The sequence below is a fragment of the Schistocerca piceifrons genome, chromosome 2 (genome assembly GCF_021461385.2).
Source record: "Schistocerca piceifrons isolate TAMUIC-IGC-003096 chromosome 2, iqSchPice1.1, whole genome shotgun sequence".
NCBI classification, from domain to species: domain Eukaryota; kingdom Metazoa; phylum Arthropoda; class Insecta; order Orthoptera; family Acrididae; genus Schistocerca; species Schistocerca piceifrons.
The window spans coordinates 577,430,689-577,447,689 of NC_060139.1; the positions used below are offsets into that span (position 1 = coordinate 577,430,689).

The window sequence follows — 17,001 nt, forward strand, 5'->3', positions numbered from 1 at the left end:
GTCTTCAGCGATGAGAGTCGCTTCTGCCTTGGTGCCAATGATGGTCGTATACGTGTTTGGCGCCGTGCAGGTGAGCGCCACAATCAGGACTGCATACGACCGAGGCACACAGGGCCAACACCCGGCATCATGGTGTGGGGAGCGATCTCCTACACTGGCCGTACACCACTGGTGATCGTCGAGGGGACACTGAATAGTGCACGGTACATCCAAACCGTCATCGAACCCATCGTTCTACCATTCCTAGACCGGCAAGGGAACTTGCTGTTCCAACAGGACAATGCACGTCCGCATGTATCCCGTGCCACCCAACGTGCTCTAGAAGGTGTAAGTCAACTACCCTGGCCAGCAAGATCTCCGGATCTGTTCCCCATTGAGCATGTTTGGGACTGGATGAAGCGTCGTCTCACGCGGTCTGCACGTCCAGCACGAACGCTGGTCCAACTGAGGCGCCAGGTGGAAATGGCATGGCAAGCCGTTCCACAGCACTACATTCAGCATCTCTATGATCGTCTCCATGGGAGAATAGCAGCCTGCATTGCTGCGAAAGGTGGATATACACTGTACTAGTGCCGACATTGTGCATGCTCTGTTGCCTGTGTCTATGTGCCTGTGGTTCTGTCAGTGTGATCATGTGATGTATCTGACCCCAGGAATGTGTCAATAAAGTTTCCCCTTTCTGGGACAATGAATTCAAGGTGTTCTTATTTCAATTTCCAGGAGTGTATATCAGATGAGAAGGAGATGTATTGCCCTTAAAATAAAATTGTGACTAACACAGATAATCCACTTGTCCACAGAGGTGACATTTTCTTTTCTTGTGATTTTGTCTCAATTATTATAAAAGTTAAACTAATATTATAGTCTATACTGAAGTGCAAAGTGATATACCTCCAGACCTTTGTTGGTCGTAGATAAGTACGCTGCCACTTCTTTAGTGAGGAACAAACAGCGGTCTCAAATGATAAATACTTTTCTGCCAAAGGGTGACATCCATTTTTAATATACAATGTGGCATATAATGTTAATGTATTTGGAAGGTTTGTACCTTTGCGTGAGCTCCATTGAATCTCAGAGCATTACTCATAAAAGGCAAAGATTCATTTTTGGGTTTTAGTCTATCACTACTTTCCAAAAATACATACATAAAGTAAGGTCTTTGACCAAAGCAATGTGTAATAGAAAATATCTGGTTGCGAGGGCAGGGGGGGGGGGGGGGGGGGGAGGGAGTGTGTCTATTGTTACCTAATGGTAACTTATGTGTCATGTTGCAGGTTCTTGCACTGATGGAATCGGATTCCCTGCGGTATCAACACAAGATGAAGGAAATTTTGAGGGATATACGTGATATATTTGATCAAGTGGATAAACAGGTTAGTCACTGTACATATTTTTAAGACACTCACTTGTACACACACACGTCTAATTAACAATCTTCGTTCAAAGTATACTCCAATTCCTAGTGGCTAGTGCTGCCTCATCATCTAGAAAATTTGTTCTTGTGTGATTGTGAGAAAAAATAGTCTGCTACACTAGTTCAAAATGACATTTTCTCAAAATGACATTTTCCAATGGCTACTTTTGATAGATACTTTTCAAGAAAGAATTTGAGGACCGAACGAGGTGGCGCAGTGGTTAGCACACTGGATTCGCATTTGGGAGGATGACGGTTCAAACCCACATCCGACCGTCCTGATTTAGGTTCTCCATGATTTCCCTAAATCACTTCAGGCAAATGCTGGGATGTTTCCATTGGATGGGCATGACTGCCTTGACTTCCTCCCCCACCCTTCTCTAATCTGATGGGACCAGTCAGTGACCTCGCCATTTGGTCCCCTCCCCTGAATCAACCAATTAAAGAATTTGAGAAGATCAAACATTAAAGAATATTGTCATTATCGGTTATGTATCACGTACAATCTGTAAAACTAAAGTCAGTTTGAATAATGCTGACACTAGATGCGTTTAAACACTGTGTCAAACTAAAAATCAATTGTTAAGGACAGTGTCAGAATATAAATATAGTATTACTGAATATGTATATGTAAACTGAAACTTTCTCAGAAGGTCTTATTGGATATATGAAAACTGTTATAGACAGCATATAGATAATACTGTCACCAATTCCCTATTGAGGCAGCTTCTCATTTGGCTTAAAAAGAACAAGTACAAATAATTGTAGAGTTTAACATATTGGAAATATATTTTGCATATCTACTTATACGTCATTAAATTTTGTCAACTAGTTTCTTGGTGCTGTGCTCTATTATAGATAAATTTTGGAGTTTTTTTATTTTTTTTAATATCATATAGAGTTTAGTGTAGTCATTTTGTAGTACATTTAACTGTATGTAATATTACAACCACAATGTGCTTTGGCAAAAATTGCATGTGCATACTTAAAATGAGAAATAAATAGAAGCACACATTTTTATCTTCACGACAGAAATAAATAAAAGTACATTTTATCTTACCAATTAAAGTGAAACATTTTATCTTCATAACATAAATAAAAATACCTCATTTTCATATTCAGGACTTTGTTTACACTTTTATTTATGTTTTATTATTTTAACTTTGTGGTACTGATTGCACCTTGTATTTTACTTAAGTGTGAAGTTAGATTTTCAGTTCCACTATTCTTACACTAAGGACAACTTTACAAATATAAGAATTTGTTTATTCTATCAAAACTTTTGTCTGTTAAGAATGGTTTTAGTTTCCTTTTGAAGATGTGTACATTATTGATCTCCCTATTTATATTGATGGGAAACTTACTGCGTTTCTTTGTTGTAACTCCCTAATGTATCTTTACCAGTGCGGCAGAGCCTTGGTGAAAATATATATGTGTATTTTTTTGTTGTGTCATCGTTGTGAATGTCACAGTTTGTCTGAGAAATTGTCCTATTGTTGGCTACCAACAACACTTGTATTCAGAATGTCTCTCCTAAAAGTCATCAGGCATATTTCCTCTGGTGTTTTAACCGATATTTGTAATTTCGTTTTCACATTGTGTAGTGATAGTTTGCTCAAATAAACACTACTCATTACATCTTTCATGCGATGCACAATTTTGATGGAAAGTGCCAGTTTGTTTCCTGTTACAAACAAAATTATTTTGAAACCAGAATTTTACATACCCATTTGATAGTGTGATATTCATTTTATTGATACGTATTTACAGGATCAGTAAAACATGAAGAATAACCAGTACTCTATTTGTGACAGCACTGCCCTGTACTGCGCTGACTGCTACCACTAAACATGCAGTGCTACTGAGTTGATGATGGACTTCTGTTTATTCTTTGTATTTTACTGTCCTTGTTAATACATATAGATAATGCCCCCCCCCCCCCCCTCCATGAACCATGGACCTTGCCGTTGGTGGGGAGGCTTGCGTGCCTCAGCGATACAGATAGCCGTACCGTAGGTGCAACCACAACGGAGGGGTATCGGTTGAGAGGCCAGACAAACGTGTGGTTCCTCAAGAGGGGCAGCAGCCTTTTCAGTAGTTGCAAGGGCAACAGTCTGGATGATTGACTGATCTGGCCTTGCAACAATAACCAAAATGGCCTTGCTGTGCTGGTACTGCGAACGGCTGAAAGCAAGGGGAAACTACAGCCGTAATTCTCCCGAGGGCATGCAGCTTTACTGTATGATTACATGATGATGGCGTCCTCTTGGGTAAAATATTCCGGAGGTAAAATAGTCCCCCATTCGGATCTCCGGGCGGGGACTACTCAGGAGGAAGTCGTTATCAGGAGAAAGAAAACTGGCGTTCTACGGATCGGAGCGTGGAATGTCAGATCCCTTAATCGGGCAGGTAGGTTAGAAAATTTAAAAAGGGAAATGGATAGGTTGAAGTTAGATATAGTGGGAATTAGTGAAGTTCGGTGGCAGGAGGAACAAGTCTTCTGGTCAGGTGACTACAGGGTTATAAACACAAAATCAAATAGGGGTAATGCAGGAGTAGGTTTAATAATGAATAGGAAAATAGGAATGCGGGTAAGCTACTACAAACAGCATAGTGAACGCATTATTGTGGCCAAGATAGATACGAAGCCCACACCTACTACAGTAGTACAAGTTTATATGCCAACTAGCTCTGAAGATGACGAAGAAATTGAAGAAATGTATGATGAAATAAAAGAAATTATTCAGATTGTGAATGGAGACAAAAATTTAATAGTCATGGGTGACTGGAATTCGAGTGTAGGAAAAGGGAGAGAAGGAAACATAGTAGGTGAATATGGATTGGGGGACAGAAATGAAAGAGGAAGCCGCCTGGTAGAATTTTGCACAGAGCACAACATAATCATAACTAACACTTGGTTTAAGAATCATGAAAGAAGGTTGTATACATGGAAGAACCCTGGAGATACTAAAAGGTATCAGATAGATTATATAATGGTAAGACAGAGATTTAGGAACCAGGTTTTAAATTGTAAGACATTTCCAGGGGCAGATGTGGACTCTGACCACAATCTATTGGTTATGACCTGTAGATTAAAACTGAAGAAACTGCAAAAAGGTGGGAATTTAAGGAGATGGGACCTGGATAAACTAAAAGAACCAGAGGTTGTACAGAGATTCAGGGAGAGCATAAGGGAGCAATTGACAGGAATGGGGGAAATAAATACAGTAGAAGAAGAATGGGTAGCTTTGAGGGATGAAGTAGTGAAGGCAGCAGAGGATCAAGTAGGTAAAAAGACGAGGGCTAGTAGAAATCCTTGGGTAACAGAAGAAATATTGTATTTAATTGATGAAAGGAGAAAATATAAAAATGCAGTAAGTGAAACAGGCAAAAAGGAATACAAACGTCTCAAAAATGAGATCGACAGGAAGTGCAAAATGGCTAAGCAGGGATGGCTAGAGGACAAATGTAAGGATGTAGAGGCCTATCTCACTAGGGGTAAGATAGATACCGCCTACAGGAAAATTAAAGAGACTTTTGGAGATAAGAGAACGACTTGTATGAATATCAAGAGCTCAGATGGAAACCCAGTTCTAAGCAAAGAAGGGAAAGCAGAAAGGTGGAAGGAGTATATAGAGGGTCTATACAAGGGCGATGTACTTGAGGACAATATTATGGAAATGGAAGAGGATGTAGATGAAGATGAAATGGGAGATATGATACTGCGTGAAGAGTTTGACAGAGCACTGAAAGACCTGAGTCGAAACAAGGCCCCCGGAGTAGACAATATTCCATTGGAACTACTGACGGCCGTGGGAGAGCCAGTCCTGACAAAACTCTACCATCTGGTGAGCAAGATGTATGAAACAGGCGAAATACCCTCAGACTTCAAGAAGAATATAATAATTCCAATCCCAAAGAAAGCAGGTGTTGACAGATGTGAAAATTACCGAACTATCAGCTTAATAAGTCACAGCTGCAAAATACTAACACGAATTCTTTACAGACGAATGGAAAAACTAGTAGAAGCCAACCTCGGGGAAGATCAGTTTGGATTCCGTAGAAACACTGGAACACGTGAGGCAATACTGACCTTACGACTTATCTTAGAAGAAAGATTAAGGAAAGGCAAACCTACGTTTCTAGCATTTGTAGACTTAGAGAAAGCTTTTGACAATGTTGACTGGAATACTCTCTTTCAAATTCTAAAGGTGGCAGGGGTAAAATACAGGGAGCGAAAGGCTATTTACAATTTGTACAGAAACCAGATGGCAGTTATAAGAGTCGAGGGACATGAAAGGGAAGCAGTGGTTGGGAAGAGAGTAAGACAGGGTTGTAGCCTCTCCCCGATGTTGTTCAATCTGTATATTGAGCAAGCAGAAAAGGAAACAAAAGAAAAATTCGGAGTAGGTATTAAAATTCATGGAGAAGAAATAAAAACTTTGAGATTCGCTGATGACATTGTAATTATGTCAGAGACAGCAAAGGACTTGGAAGAGCAGTTGAATGGAATGGACAGTGTCTTGAAAGGAGGATATAAGATGAACATCAACAAAAGCAAAACAAGAATAATGGAATGTAGTCTAATTAAGTCGGGTGATGCTGAGGGAATTAGATTAGGAAATGAGGCACTTAAAGTAGTAAAGGAGTTTTGCTATTTGGGGAGCAAAATAACTGATGATGGTCGAAGTGGAGAGGATATAAAATGTAGGCTGGCAATGGCAAGGAAAGCGTTTCTGAAGAAGAGAAATTTGTTAACATCCAGTATTGATTTAAGTGTCAGGAAGTCATTTCTGAAAGTATTCGTATGGAGTGTAGCCATGTATGGAAGTGAAACATGGACGATAAATAGTTTGGACAAGAAGAGAATAGAAGCTTTCGAAATGTGGTGCTACAGAAGAATGCTGAAGATTAGATGGGTAGATCACATAACTAATGAGGAAGTATTGAATAGGATTGGGGAGAAGAGAAGTTTGTGGCACAACTTGACCAGAAGAAGGGATCGGTTGGTAGGACATGTTCTGAGGCATCAAGGGATCACCAATTTAGTATTGGAGGGCAGCGTGGAGGGTAAAAATCGTAGAGGGAGACCAAGAGATGAATACACTAAGCAGATTCAGAAGGATGTAGGTTGCAGTAGGTACTGGGAGCTGAAAAAGCTTGCACAGGATAGAGTAGCATGGAGAGCTGCATCAAACCAGTCTCAGGACTGAAGACCACAACAACAACAGTAATTTTGGACCACTCTATTGAATGCACATGTAAAATACCACCTTAAAAATAATTTTGTCTGTGACAGGAAACAAACCAATACTTGTTGTTGACACTGGGCTTCGCATGAAAGATGTGAAAAGCACTATTTGTTTGGGCTGATTCCAGGTACACAATGCAAAAATGAACTTGCGAATATTTGCTGAAACACAAGAGAAAATGTACCTGATGATCCTTAGGATGTGAATATCCTGAGAGATATGAAGACACCCTTGTAGCATGTTCTTTTAGTAACTTTACATATTAATCTCATTTTTTTGTTTTTGGAGTTTTAAAACATTCTCATTTCCTCTAACATATCCTCAGACTATAACACTATACCATAGTACAGACTAGAAATAAGCAAAATATGACAGTTGCATTATTTTTCTGTCAAAAAAAAGTGAGAAATAGCTTTCTGTGCAAAACGTGGCTAAATGTGTTGAACAGCTTATTATTTTTCTCATTTCATCTCAACTGATTGCCCATCCAGATGCCTAGCAAGTCCGTCTGTGGATTTTCATTAATTTTCTGAATGTTAATACCATTTCAGGAACTTGATGTTTGTTATCTGGAATAGCATGTTATTAGTTTTTGAAGGAAAACGAGATTAGTGGTCTTTTTACTGTGAACCATTTGTATACTTGGGACTGTATTCTCTTGGCTACAACCTGCTTTATGTATTTGGGAATTTTGAAGAGAAAATTTGTATCAACAGCATACATCACTATTTTTGCACTGTTATTAATTGTAATTGACAGATCATTAATGTAGAGCAAAAGAAAAATCAGTGTAACAAGGACTGAGTCCTAGGCATTTCCATACTCGTCCCCATTCTGAACTTATTGTTACCCTTGATCTGCTAGGACAACTATTTGTTTTCTTTGAGGTCATAGTGTAGAACATATTTTTACACAATCAAAGGCCCTAGCGTGCTAACAAAAGATTCCCACTGGATACCTTGTGAAATTTGACTCATCTAAAATTTCATTAGTGAGACTGCGTATGGCTCTTTACAAAAGATAATCTGCGAAGGTTCAGTAATTCATTTTGTGCAATGTGTTTATAAAACCTGTCATAAACTATTCTCCCAAACACTTTTGAAAACATTGGCAGCAGAGAGATGGGCATGTGGTTGGGTGTTAGATGTCGTTCTCCACTTTTGTGATTTGCCATCATCTATCAGGAAATATGCCAGCTTTCATTGGCAAGTTACACAAATAGCACAATGTGTGACTTATTAAGTGTAGAGAGGATTTTAAAATTGTACTTGATATACCTCAAAACCCCGAGGACTGGGTACATTTTACTAATTTTATGATTTTTATAAGATTATTTTTAGTAGTTGCACTTTCAAAATGAAGTGCATTGTTTGTCACATGTTGCAGGTGATCAGACACATCTATGGCTCGTACGTGAGACTGGTTATTGTGGTATTCTCTTTTTCCCAACTGCAGTGAGAAAAAAATCATTGAATTCTGAAACTGCCACTTTTTGATTCCACTATAGAGGACTTTGATTTCCCTATTTGTTCTAATTTTGTGTTCCTATTTGTCTCACTTTTTGTGATGTTACATATAGTTTTTACATTATTTTTGCCAAGCACTATTTCCTTTCCTGTGGGGTTGGTTTGATTTTAATCTCTCTTTGGGGCAAGCAGGCTGCAGAGATTTGGAGGAAAGAGCTTATGAATGAAGTGATTTTCTCATTCAGTGTCTGCCTGGTAATACTTCTTCTGTTGTTTTCATTGTAAAGTATTTCTAAATTAGTGTTAGATTCAGCATTTAATGTTCTGACATTTTTAACTTTGATGTGATCACTTGCTGCTTTCCTGCTCTCTGTTCATTTACTTCATGTAAGAAGTGGGGTTCAGGTACAGATTATCAGAAATGTTCTTTCTGAGCCAATCTACGTTTGTTCAGAATGCAATCATAGGGAATAAGTTGAATGTGAACAATGATGGTTTCGACTGTTCATGGCTACTATTACTTGGAATGGAATGTGTTAAAATCTCCACATAATATAATCTTACTGTTGTTTCTTTAAAGTTCTATAGGAATTGTTTCTAGCTAAGAAAGGAGCTTTGAAATGTTTACTGCGGGTGCTCTGTAAACTGTTATAATTATGAGGGACAGAGTTTCCAGAACTGATTTTACAGCACAGCATTCAGTATGTTGTTTAAAGAAGTATTGAATTAAATCTGACCTGTGACAGCAGAGTGTTGTTGGTCATAACTGCTGCCAAGTACCTGGACATTTTTCTGTCGTCTTACCCACTTCCTTGTCTTGCCATTTGTTGACAGTCTTACCAGGTTGTAACAGATCTTCCTTTTTAATTTGCTCATTTTCAAGGTTCTTCTAGTTGCTTGAATGTTTGCATATTGGCATTTATAGCTGACTATTACTTTTAGATCACTTCCTCCCATAACTGTTGTTCATTTTATTATCACGTACATTAGGTAGCTTAAGTTTTCGATCCTCTTGTCAGTATCGATGTGTTTCCATCTTTAAAATTTGATATTTTCAATGTTTTTGAGTTGTAGGATTTCTTGCACTTACAAGTATCACTATCTTAATACTTTTGTTTGACAGAAGTATCGAATTTTGCACAAAAAATAGTGCTCTGTGCTACATATCAAGCACTGAACTCCATTACTGACTGTTTTTCAGAACCTTTCAGTAATATAGAGGAATTACTGCACTTTTTTTCATTTAATTTACCTATTAATCTTATACAACACATCATATTTATATTTTAATAGATCAGTTTGCTCTAATAATCCATGATGATTTCATTCATGCAGTTGTGATAGTTACGTTTTATCCACAAATCTGTTTAAACAGTATTTTTATCACAGCCATAATTGTTAATTCATGTGGGCATTCACACAACTACAGTGGGACTTTGATTTTATGTTCTCCAATTTTATATTTTTCATGGTTCTATGCTACAAATTTGTAACCCCAGTGATGTTTGATGTGACTGAATAAGTTACAAATGGCACAAAAAACAGATGGTTCACACCACGGGTTGTGACAGAGTTAAGGGAATATTGTAGGCTGTTGTGGAGAGGGGAGATGTGAGAGAGGAAATACTGATGTAATCCATGATCAGCATTGGCAGCACAGCTTGCAATGTTTAGCTGCACTACACAGTTATGTTACAACTACTGCTAGGTTGCAGCAGCAATGGGAAAATGGGACAGTTAACATGGAGTGTTTCAGACTGAGCCAATACGTGACAAAGGAGCCCAGCTGCCACCTTTTCTTGTGCCACTTATAACTCAGTCTCATATTTTTGCATGTATTTCTGATGTACTGTATTCAGCAACAGCATTGATTGTCAACCTTTTAAATTCAAACACTGAGTCTTGAAGAATATGCTCAGTCAGAATCAAGGAAACGTCATCCATTTTTGGCTAGTGAACTCTTGTTGGCTGGTGACTTGTTATGTCACCCAATAGCCAGCACAGCCACCACACTATGCTAACAAATGTAAAATGAGCTTGCCTGCTGGATGTGTGAGAGGGGGAGTGGACCTTGAATGACAGGAGTGCGGGTAGGGGTGAAAGCATTTTTCGAAGTGATGAAAATAGTCTTTTTGTGCAGATCATGTACTATGCAAGAGAAGTCATGCACAAATAGAACAACAGTTTTGTGGTAGCACATTTTAAAGACTTTTGTGTTCAAATCTGACACTGTACAGTTGCAACAACTACATACACTACTCATGTGTATACTTTGCACCACACACTGTAGATCGTAAAGATTGGCAGCAGTGATAGAAGGCATGAAGCAAAACTGTAGCGCCTGAGCTTACTTTTAAATTTACTTTATACACAATGTACAGGAAAATCACTGAGCTGACTTAAGCTTTTGTGAATTGTGGAAGTAAACCCATTTCTTCACATCTGTGTTTCTGTCATCAAGAGAAGAAAACTACACACACATCACATGGATAAAATTCTATAACAGGGCCAGCAGTGTACTTATGTGTTTCGTGCAGGAGCTTTTCTCAGCGCTTGCCATGAAGTATTATGTGAACAAAAGAAGGTGTGCCAGCTGTATGCGTTATGCAACACAGTCAGTGAAGAAGCAGCAGACAGATGATGTGTTTGGAAGTAATACATTCAGAAGGAAGGGGTGAAACATTGCTGTAAACAAGTATTCTTAATTGAATTGCTCCTTGTTTTATTCACAATTGTTTAAACTGTGATAGTATCTGCAAACTGAGGACAGTGTTGCAACCTGTGATATATTCATAAAAGCAGTGAAATATTACTCTGCTCTTTGTTGCTGCACTATCGATCTGTGTGAGCACATTTATTTATTTATTTATTTAATTATTTTATCTAAATGTATCAATGTTTTTTAATTAAATCATGGGAGGAGGTAGGTGGATCAATGTTTTTAATCAAATCATGGGAGAAAGTAGGTGGATAAATGTTTTTAATTAGATCATGGGAGAAGGTAAGTGGATCAATGTTTATTAATACATCAACTGTGTAGCTCTATTATAAATAAACATTGATGTCTTCTCCCATGATTTAACTAAAAAAAAAAAAAACATTGAGCCACTTAATCAGTGCAGTCGCACAGTTTGATTGCATATTCTTTTCACCACTATGTTTGATACATTTTTGTGTCTCTGCAATTAATCCACAAGACATGCACCAATGTCAGTCCACTTTACAGCACTTGCTGCCATAATCACAAAATCTTGAAACTCACTAGTACACCAAAAAACAGTAAACAAGATAATGGTTTCAAGTTGGGTGATAGAGATACATTGCCTCTCTTCTCACCGCTCATTGATTATGTCAAAGAATCATCCCATTGGATACGATTGCTTCTCTTCTCACCTCTCATTGATTATGTTGGAGAATCATCCCTTTGTATACGTGAAACTGACAAATTGACAAACTGTGAGCAGTAAATAAACATCACTTAACTGCTGCTGGCCCTGATCTAGACTTTAATCCCCAAAATGTTGTGTTATGACACCTTTCACTTCACAGTTTTCAGTTTAATTCACCATGTTCATCAATTTTTGCTTTTTTTGGGTGAACATAAAGAAAAGAACTCCCAAAATAGCATGTTTTGATGTATAATTTATGGTTGTACATGTTGGAAAATTGTTTGACTACCTTGTACCCTGACACCAGTTTCAGTTTATTGATGAGTTTATACTTGCTGTTACAAATCTGTGATTTGTTAAGATTGATGCAATTAATTACCTCAAATTATTGTATAAACATAGCCTTATACATTTAATTTCCTTTGCTTATACAGATTTTGCACAATGTATTGGAGAGGATTATGATTTTTAATCATATATGCCAATTACATATGGTTTTGCTCATATTTTGGAAGTTTTACCGTCTTCCTTGATTCTGCATTTTTCTCAATTTTGCATTTTGTGAGTCTGGATCTCACAAAAATGTAAAATAGGTGTTTCACTGTATGGTGAGATACAGCTCTGTGTACCATACCCCATATATCTATGGTGACTCCTTATTTACAATAGCAAAATTTTGAATGTATGTATTTCTGTGCCATAAACTGATGGTTAGCAAACACTCTAATCAGTTCCACACACTATTATTTTCGCACTGGCTTCTTCAATCACTATGCTAATGATGTAGCAGGAAATGCACTGTCCAGTACAATTTTTCAACTAAAATCTGTAGATATGTTATGCATGAAATTAACGCCTGCTACTATCTTGACCATTATTCTTCTAAATATCCGTTATGAGAAATCAAGCATCTTTCTTTTACCATCTACCAGTTGAGATTGTTTGTCATGGTCTCTCACCAGTAAAACAAGCGTGTGGTACTTTGTGTTGCACTTGTTAACATATGCTTAGTTTTCACTATTATCATTACCTGACATTGATTACGCAAACTTGAACAGCTGACAAAATCTTTGCATAGATAAGGGGACAGATGCTTACAAGATTAACTGTGTTGTTTGTCAGAGTTAACATGCAGGTTCTACGGAGAACTCTGGATTACCATGATTAACATGTGTCTCACACTAAGAATGACTGGTCAGTCTACTTCAGTAATAGAAGTCAAAATATTGCTTCACATTTTGTCGAATATAATGATATGAACTGTGTCACCAACTTAACATGGGGCTGGGTTGAATCCTCAACCCTGTACTGAACTTTTCCTTATTTACCTTCTATCCTTGCATGCAATGAATTTCTTTCTGCTCTTATTTCTCACGCATGCCCTTCATAGCCACAACCTTCTCTTCTTCGTTCTGATCGACCTATTTTAGGTTGATATGACATACATGTCACTCGTTAAATGGACCATTTATACTGTTAAGTATTCTGAATCTCCATTTCAAAACTATCACTTTGTTGCTTCATTTTTTTTCTGATGCTCTTGACCTTACAATCTGGGATATTTTTGCTTTCCAGCTGATAACCTGTACAAGAAGTTATCCTTTTTTTCTGTCTAGAAAAAGTATTAGGCGCAGTTCATTACATATTTCATGTTCTTGTTGTCCTCATGCTCATTGATGTAGTATTGGTGACAAAGAATGTTTTGACTGTTTCTGTTCAGTTTTTTGCTGCAACTGATCTGGCAAAGAGATGAGAATCAGCAGTTTTTGCAGAAGATGCAAATTATTGATCTATTATCTGAATATTGCATGTTGGATTGGAAATAGAATGTTGTTATTGTGGCTGTCAATGTGTAATACATGCTAGTTCAGAGTAGTGAACTATATCTTAATTTTAACAGACAGACTACAGATAGTGCAATGCAGACATCAATGCCAGCAGGGTGTATGGGGCACATGGGTTTACCCATGCAAAAATTTGTGGCAGTATGTAAACCAGTAAATCGAGATTCAGGAGAAGAAAAGGATGCTTCTATTCTCATACACTTTAATTTCATCTGGCTGCCTTCATTTCAGCTCATTATTACAGTGTTACTGTTTCTATTTTTTACCTGCAGAAGCATTAAATCATGTGTCCTACGTGCACATGTCTGGATCAAGACTAGATGTTGAAAACCAAGGAATTCTGCTACATGAGAAAGTAACCAGAGATGCAAGCATTTGGCTACAATATTACTTTGTTTCAGGAAAAAATGTTCTTTTTGCTTAAAAAAAAGGGATACATATCAGAGGGAGGGAGACTAATTGTGATTTAAGTAGCAAGATGGAGAGGATAACTAACAAATCAGATAGAAGTGAAAAATAAACTGACGCATAAGTTTATATGAAACAAAAATTATCATAGAGAAAGGAAAGAATCAGAAAGGTGTAAGTGATCTTAAGAAAGAACTGAGGAAGTAAAGCTAAAAGAATGAATTGCCAATGTCAGTGCAAAGTCAGTAAAAAGAACAAGGAATAAGTAGCAAAGAAGTTGTGGCTAGACAGGTGGACTGAAACAACTACATGCTATTTAGCAAGCAAATGAGTGTAAAGCTACTTTTTTGGGGATGAGAAATCAGTATCTAATGTATGGTGACGTGAATACAAAGGTCATAGCTAGTGTGTTTTGTAGTTATTCCTTTTTCATAGTAGCTCTTACAAGTGTACAGGACAAGGTTACAGAGGAATATGATCTGTATGACAAGGAAGTGTGTTGAGTAGAAGCACAAAACTGAGTCAGCTTGGTAATTCTACTTAAGTACCAGACTGCTAGGATAATTATGAGAAATCAAGTACATGGTGAAACTGGTATTGTATTCATGAAACCATGTACATGCAAATCTCAAGACTATAAGAGAGAATGTTTCTCGTAGAGTGGATGTGGGTAGTCAAGATGTGAATAAAGTCATTTCTTCAATTACACTTTATACTGTTCCTGAATTGCTCTGTTTTCTATTGCGTTGTAATAATATACTAATTTCAGAATTTTGTCCTCAAGAAAGTTTCGTATCTCATTTCAATCAGTGTGTAACAGATAGTCAAAACGGGTTAATTTCATTCTTCTATGAGATAGACAAAGCATGTATAGCAAAAATTAGTGGGTTTGCATCTTTTTCTCTCTGAAACCTTTCAGCATACGATTTTCTAGTGATGATAAAGCACATAGGTATCAGCAGACAGAATAAGAGTTTTGTATATGTGAATGAAATGATTATATTCCATGTCCAATGTTCAAATAAAGCAAAGAAGTTGACATACAGTAATTCTCTCTGTCTTGGTCAGTTTGTACTAATTCACTTACAGAAAATTGCAAGAAGCGGGTTTTCTGAGTTATCTTTATTCTCTGTCTCCATTTATCTATTTTTCTTCTGAATTCCTCAGGCAAGTAAGTATAACTTAACGATTAGTTCAGTAAGTTATTCACAAGGAATTATGGAAGAAACTTTCCAAGCCTGCATATTTTCCAGTAATGAATCGCCATCCTTGTCATTACTTTCAATATGGCATATCTAAATCCCAGACTCATTTCCTTCCCCATTCTAGCCAAAACTGCACTGAAACTCCTATCTTTTTTCAGTGGAACACTAATACTAATTTTAGATAATATAATTTGTTGTTGAGACACTGAGACACATACTTAAGTAAGATTGCTAATCTTTGGACAAATCCTTTTTCATGGTAGAGTACACACACACACACACACACACACACACACACACACACACACACACACACACACATCAGTACACTGCATTGTGCCAGCTGATGACACAGCACTAGTGGAAACTGGGAGAGAGAGGCAAGGGTGCATGGGATAGTAATGCATTGTGGGCATCAACAGCAGTGAATCTGTGCAGTGCACAATGAGGATATGACATGACAGATATGTGCAGGAGTGAAATGAGAGAGGTTGACGGAACAGAGAAAGGGAGACTGTGTGGGAAGAGGGTGTGGGTGCAAGATAAATGAAGTGACAGACCTGGGGCATGTGGAGGTGTGTCTGGGGCAGGGGATTACTGGAGACTGAGGCTAGGCGTAGATCATATAACTAATGAGGAGGTATTGAATATAATTGGGGAGAAGAAGAGTTTGTGGCACAACTTGATGAGGAGAAGGGACCGGTTGGTAGGACATGTTCTGAGGCATCAAGGGATCACAAATTTAGCATTTGAGGGCAGCATGGAGGGTAAAAATCGTAGAGGGAGACAAAGAGATGAATACACTAAGCAGATTCAGAAGGATGTAGGGTGCAGTAGGTACTGGGAGATGAAGAAACTTGCACAGGATAGGGTAGCATGGAGAGCTGCATCAAACCAGTCTCAGGACTGAAGACCACAACAACAATGAGGCTAGGAGGATTACAGGAATGAAGGATTTATTGCAAAGACAACTACTTTGTATGTAGTTCAGAGAAACCGGTGTTGGAGAAATGAAACTGAGCATGTTGTCCACAGCAGAGTGTTCCACCTCTGGGTGGTCATCTCTGTCCTTGGCCACAGTTTGGAGGTGGCTATTCATTTGGGTTGAGAGACAGTTGGTGGTCATGCCACATATAATGATGTGCATAAATTGCAGCTGCACCCTCTTCCCTACAGTCTACCCTACCTCTGTTCTGCCACCTTACACTGTGTTATTGGTACAGTTAATGATACAAGTGTGTGACTGACCTCAGAAAGCTAGACGTATGTTACAAAAACCATTACCAAGTCAATTTCGGAATCTGCAGATTGCATTAAATGTGTGTAAAGTTTCTTGTATCTTCTTACCAGGCTCTTGATTTTAGTTTTGCGCAAATTCTTCTGGCGTCTTTTCTTGGACCTCATCATTGCTTAATGAGAAGGAGCAAACTTAATTTTCTTTCATTTGGAACTATATCCCTGCTATAAGTACAGCTGTGATGCGTTACAATTGACACGTTTACCACCTCCGTGATATAGTAACCTTTGTTTATTATTCAGAAATGACTTATGGTGTAGCAGCATCACTGGTGCTCTCGAAAAAAGCTCAAATTTTGCAATGTAGAGTTCATAAGACTTCATGTGACCGAGCGAGGTGGCGCAGTGGATAGCACACTGGACTCGCATTCGGGAGGACGACGGTTCAATCCCGTCTCCGGCCATCCTGATTTAGGTTTTCCGTGATTTCCCTAAATCGTTTCAGGCAAATGCCGGGATGGTTCCTTTGAAAGGGCACGGCCGATTTCCTTCCCAATCCTTCCCTAACCCGAGCTTGCACTCCGTCTCTAATGACCTCGTTGTCGACGGGACGTTAAACACTAACCACCACCACCACTTCATGTGATAACTTGTGTTTAATGTGCAACTGGCCACAGTGTAATGTATTGTTCCACAATAACTGTTCTTTGGCACAGAATGTTTATGGTGAAGGCACAGCAAATTTTATATTTTATGAAAGTAAAATTTAAAATATTCTTATTTGATT

The 17,001-nt window shown here is 38.1% G+C and overlaps 1 protein-coding gene across 1 annotated transcript in view; it reads left to right on the forward strand.

The window, feature by feature from the left end:
- LOC124777773 (cytoplasmic dynein 2 heavy chain 1) overlaps positions 1-17,001 on the forward strand; it is an 829,086-nt gene that overhangs the window by 152,902 nt on the left and 659,183 nt on the right. Inside the window, exon 12 of the mRNA XM_047253283.1 lies at positions 1,275-1,373. Within this exon, the coding sequence (XP_047109239.1) occupies positions 1,275-1,373 (99 nt within the window). The remainder of the gene's footprint in view (positions 1-1,274; positions 1,374-17,001) is intronic.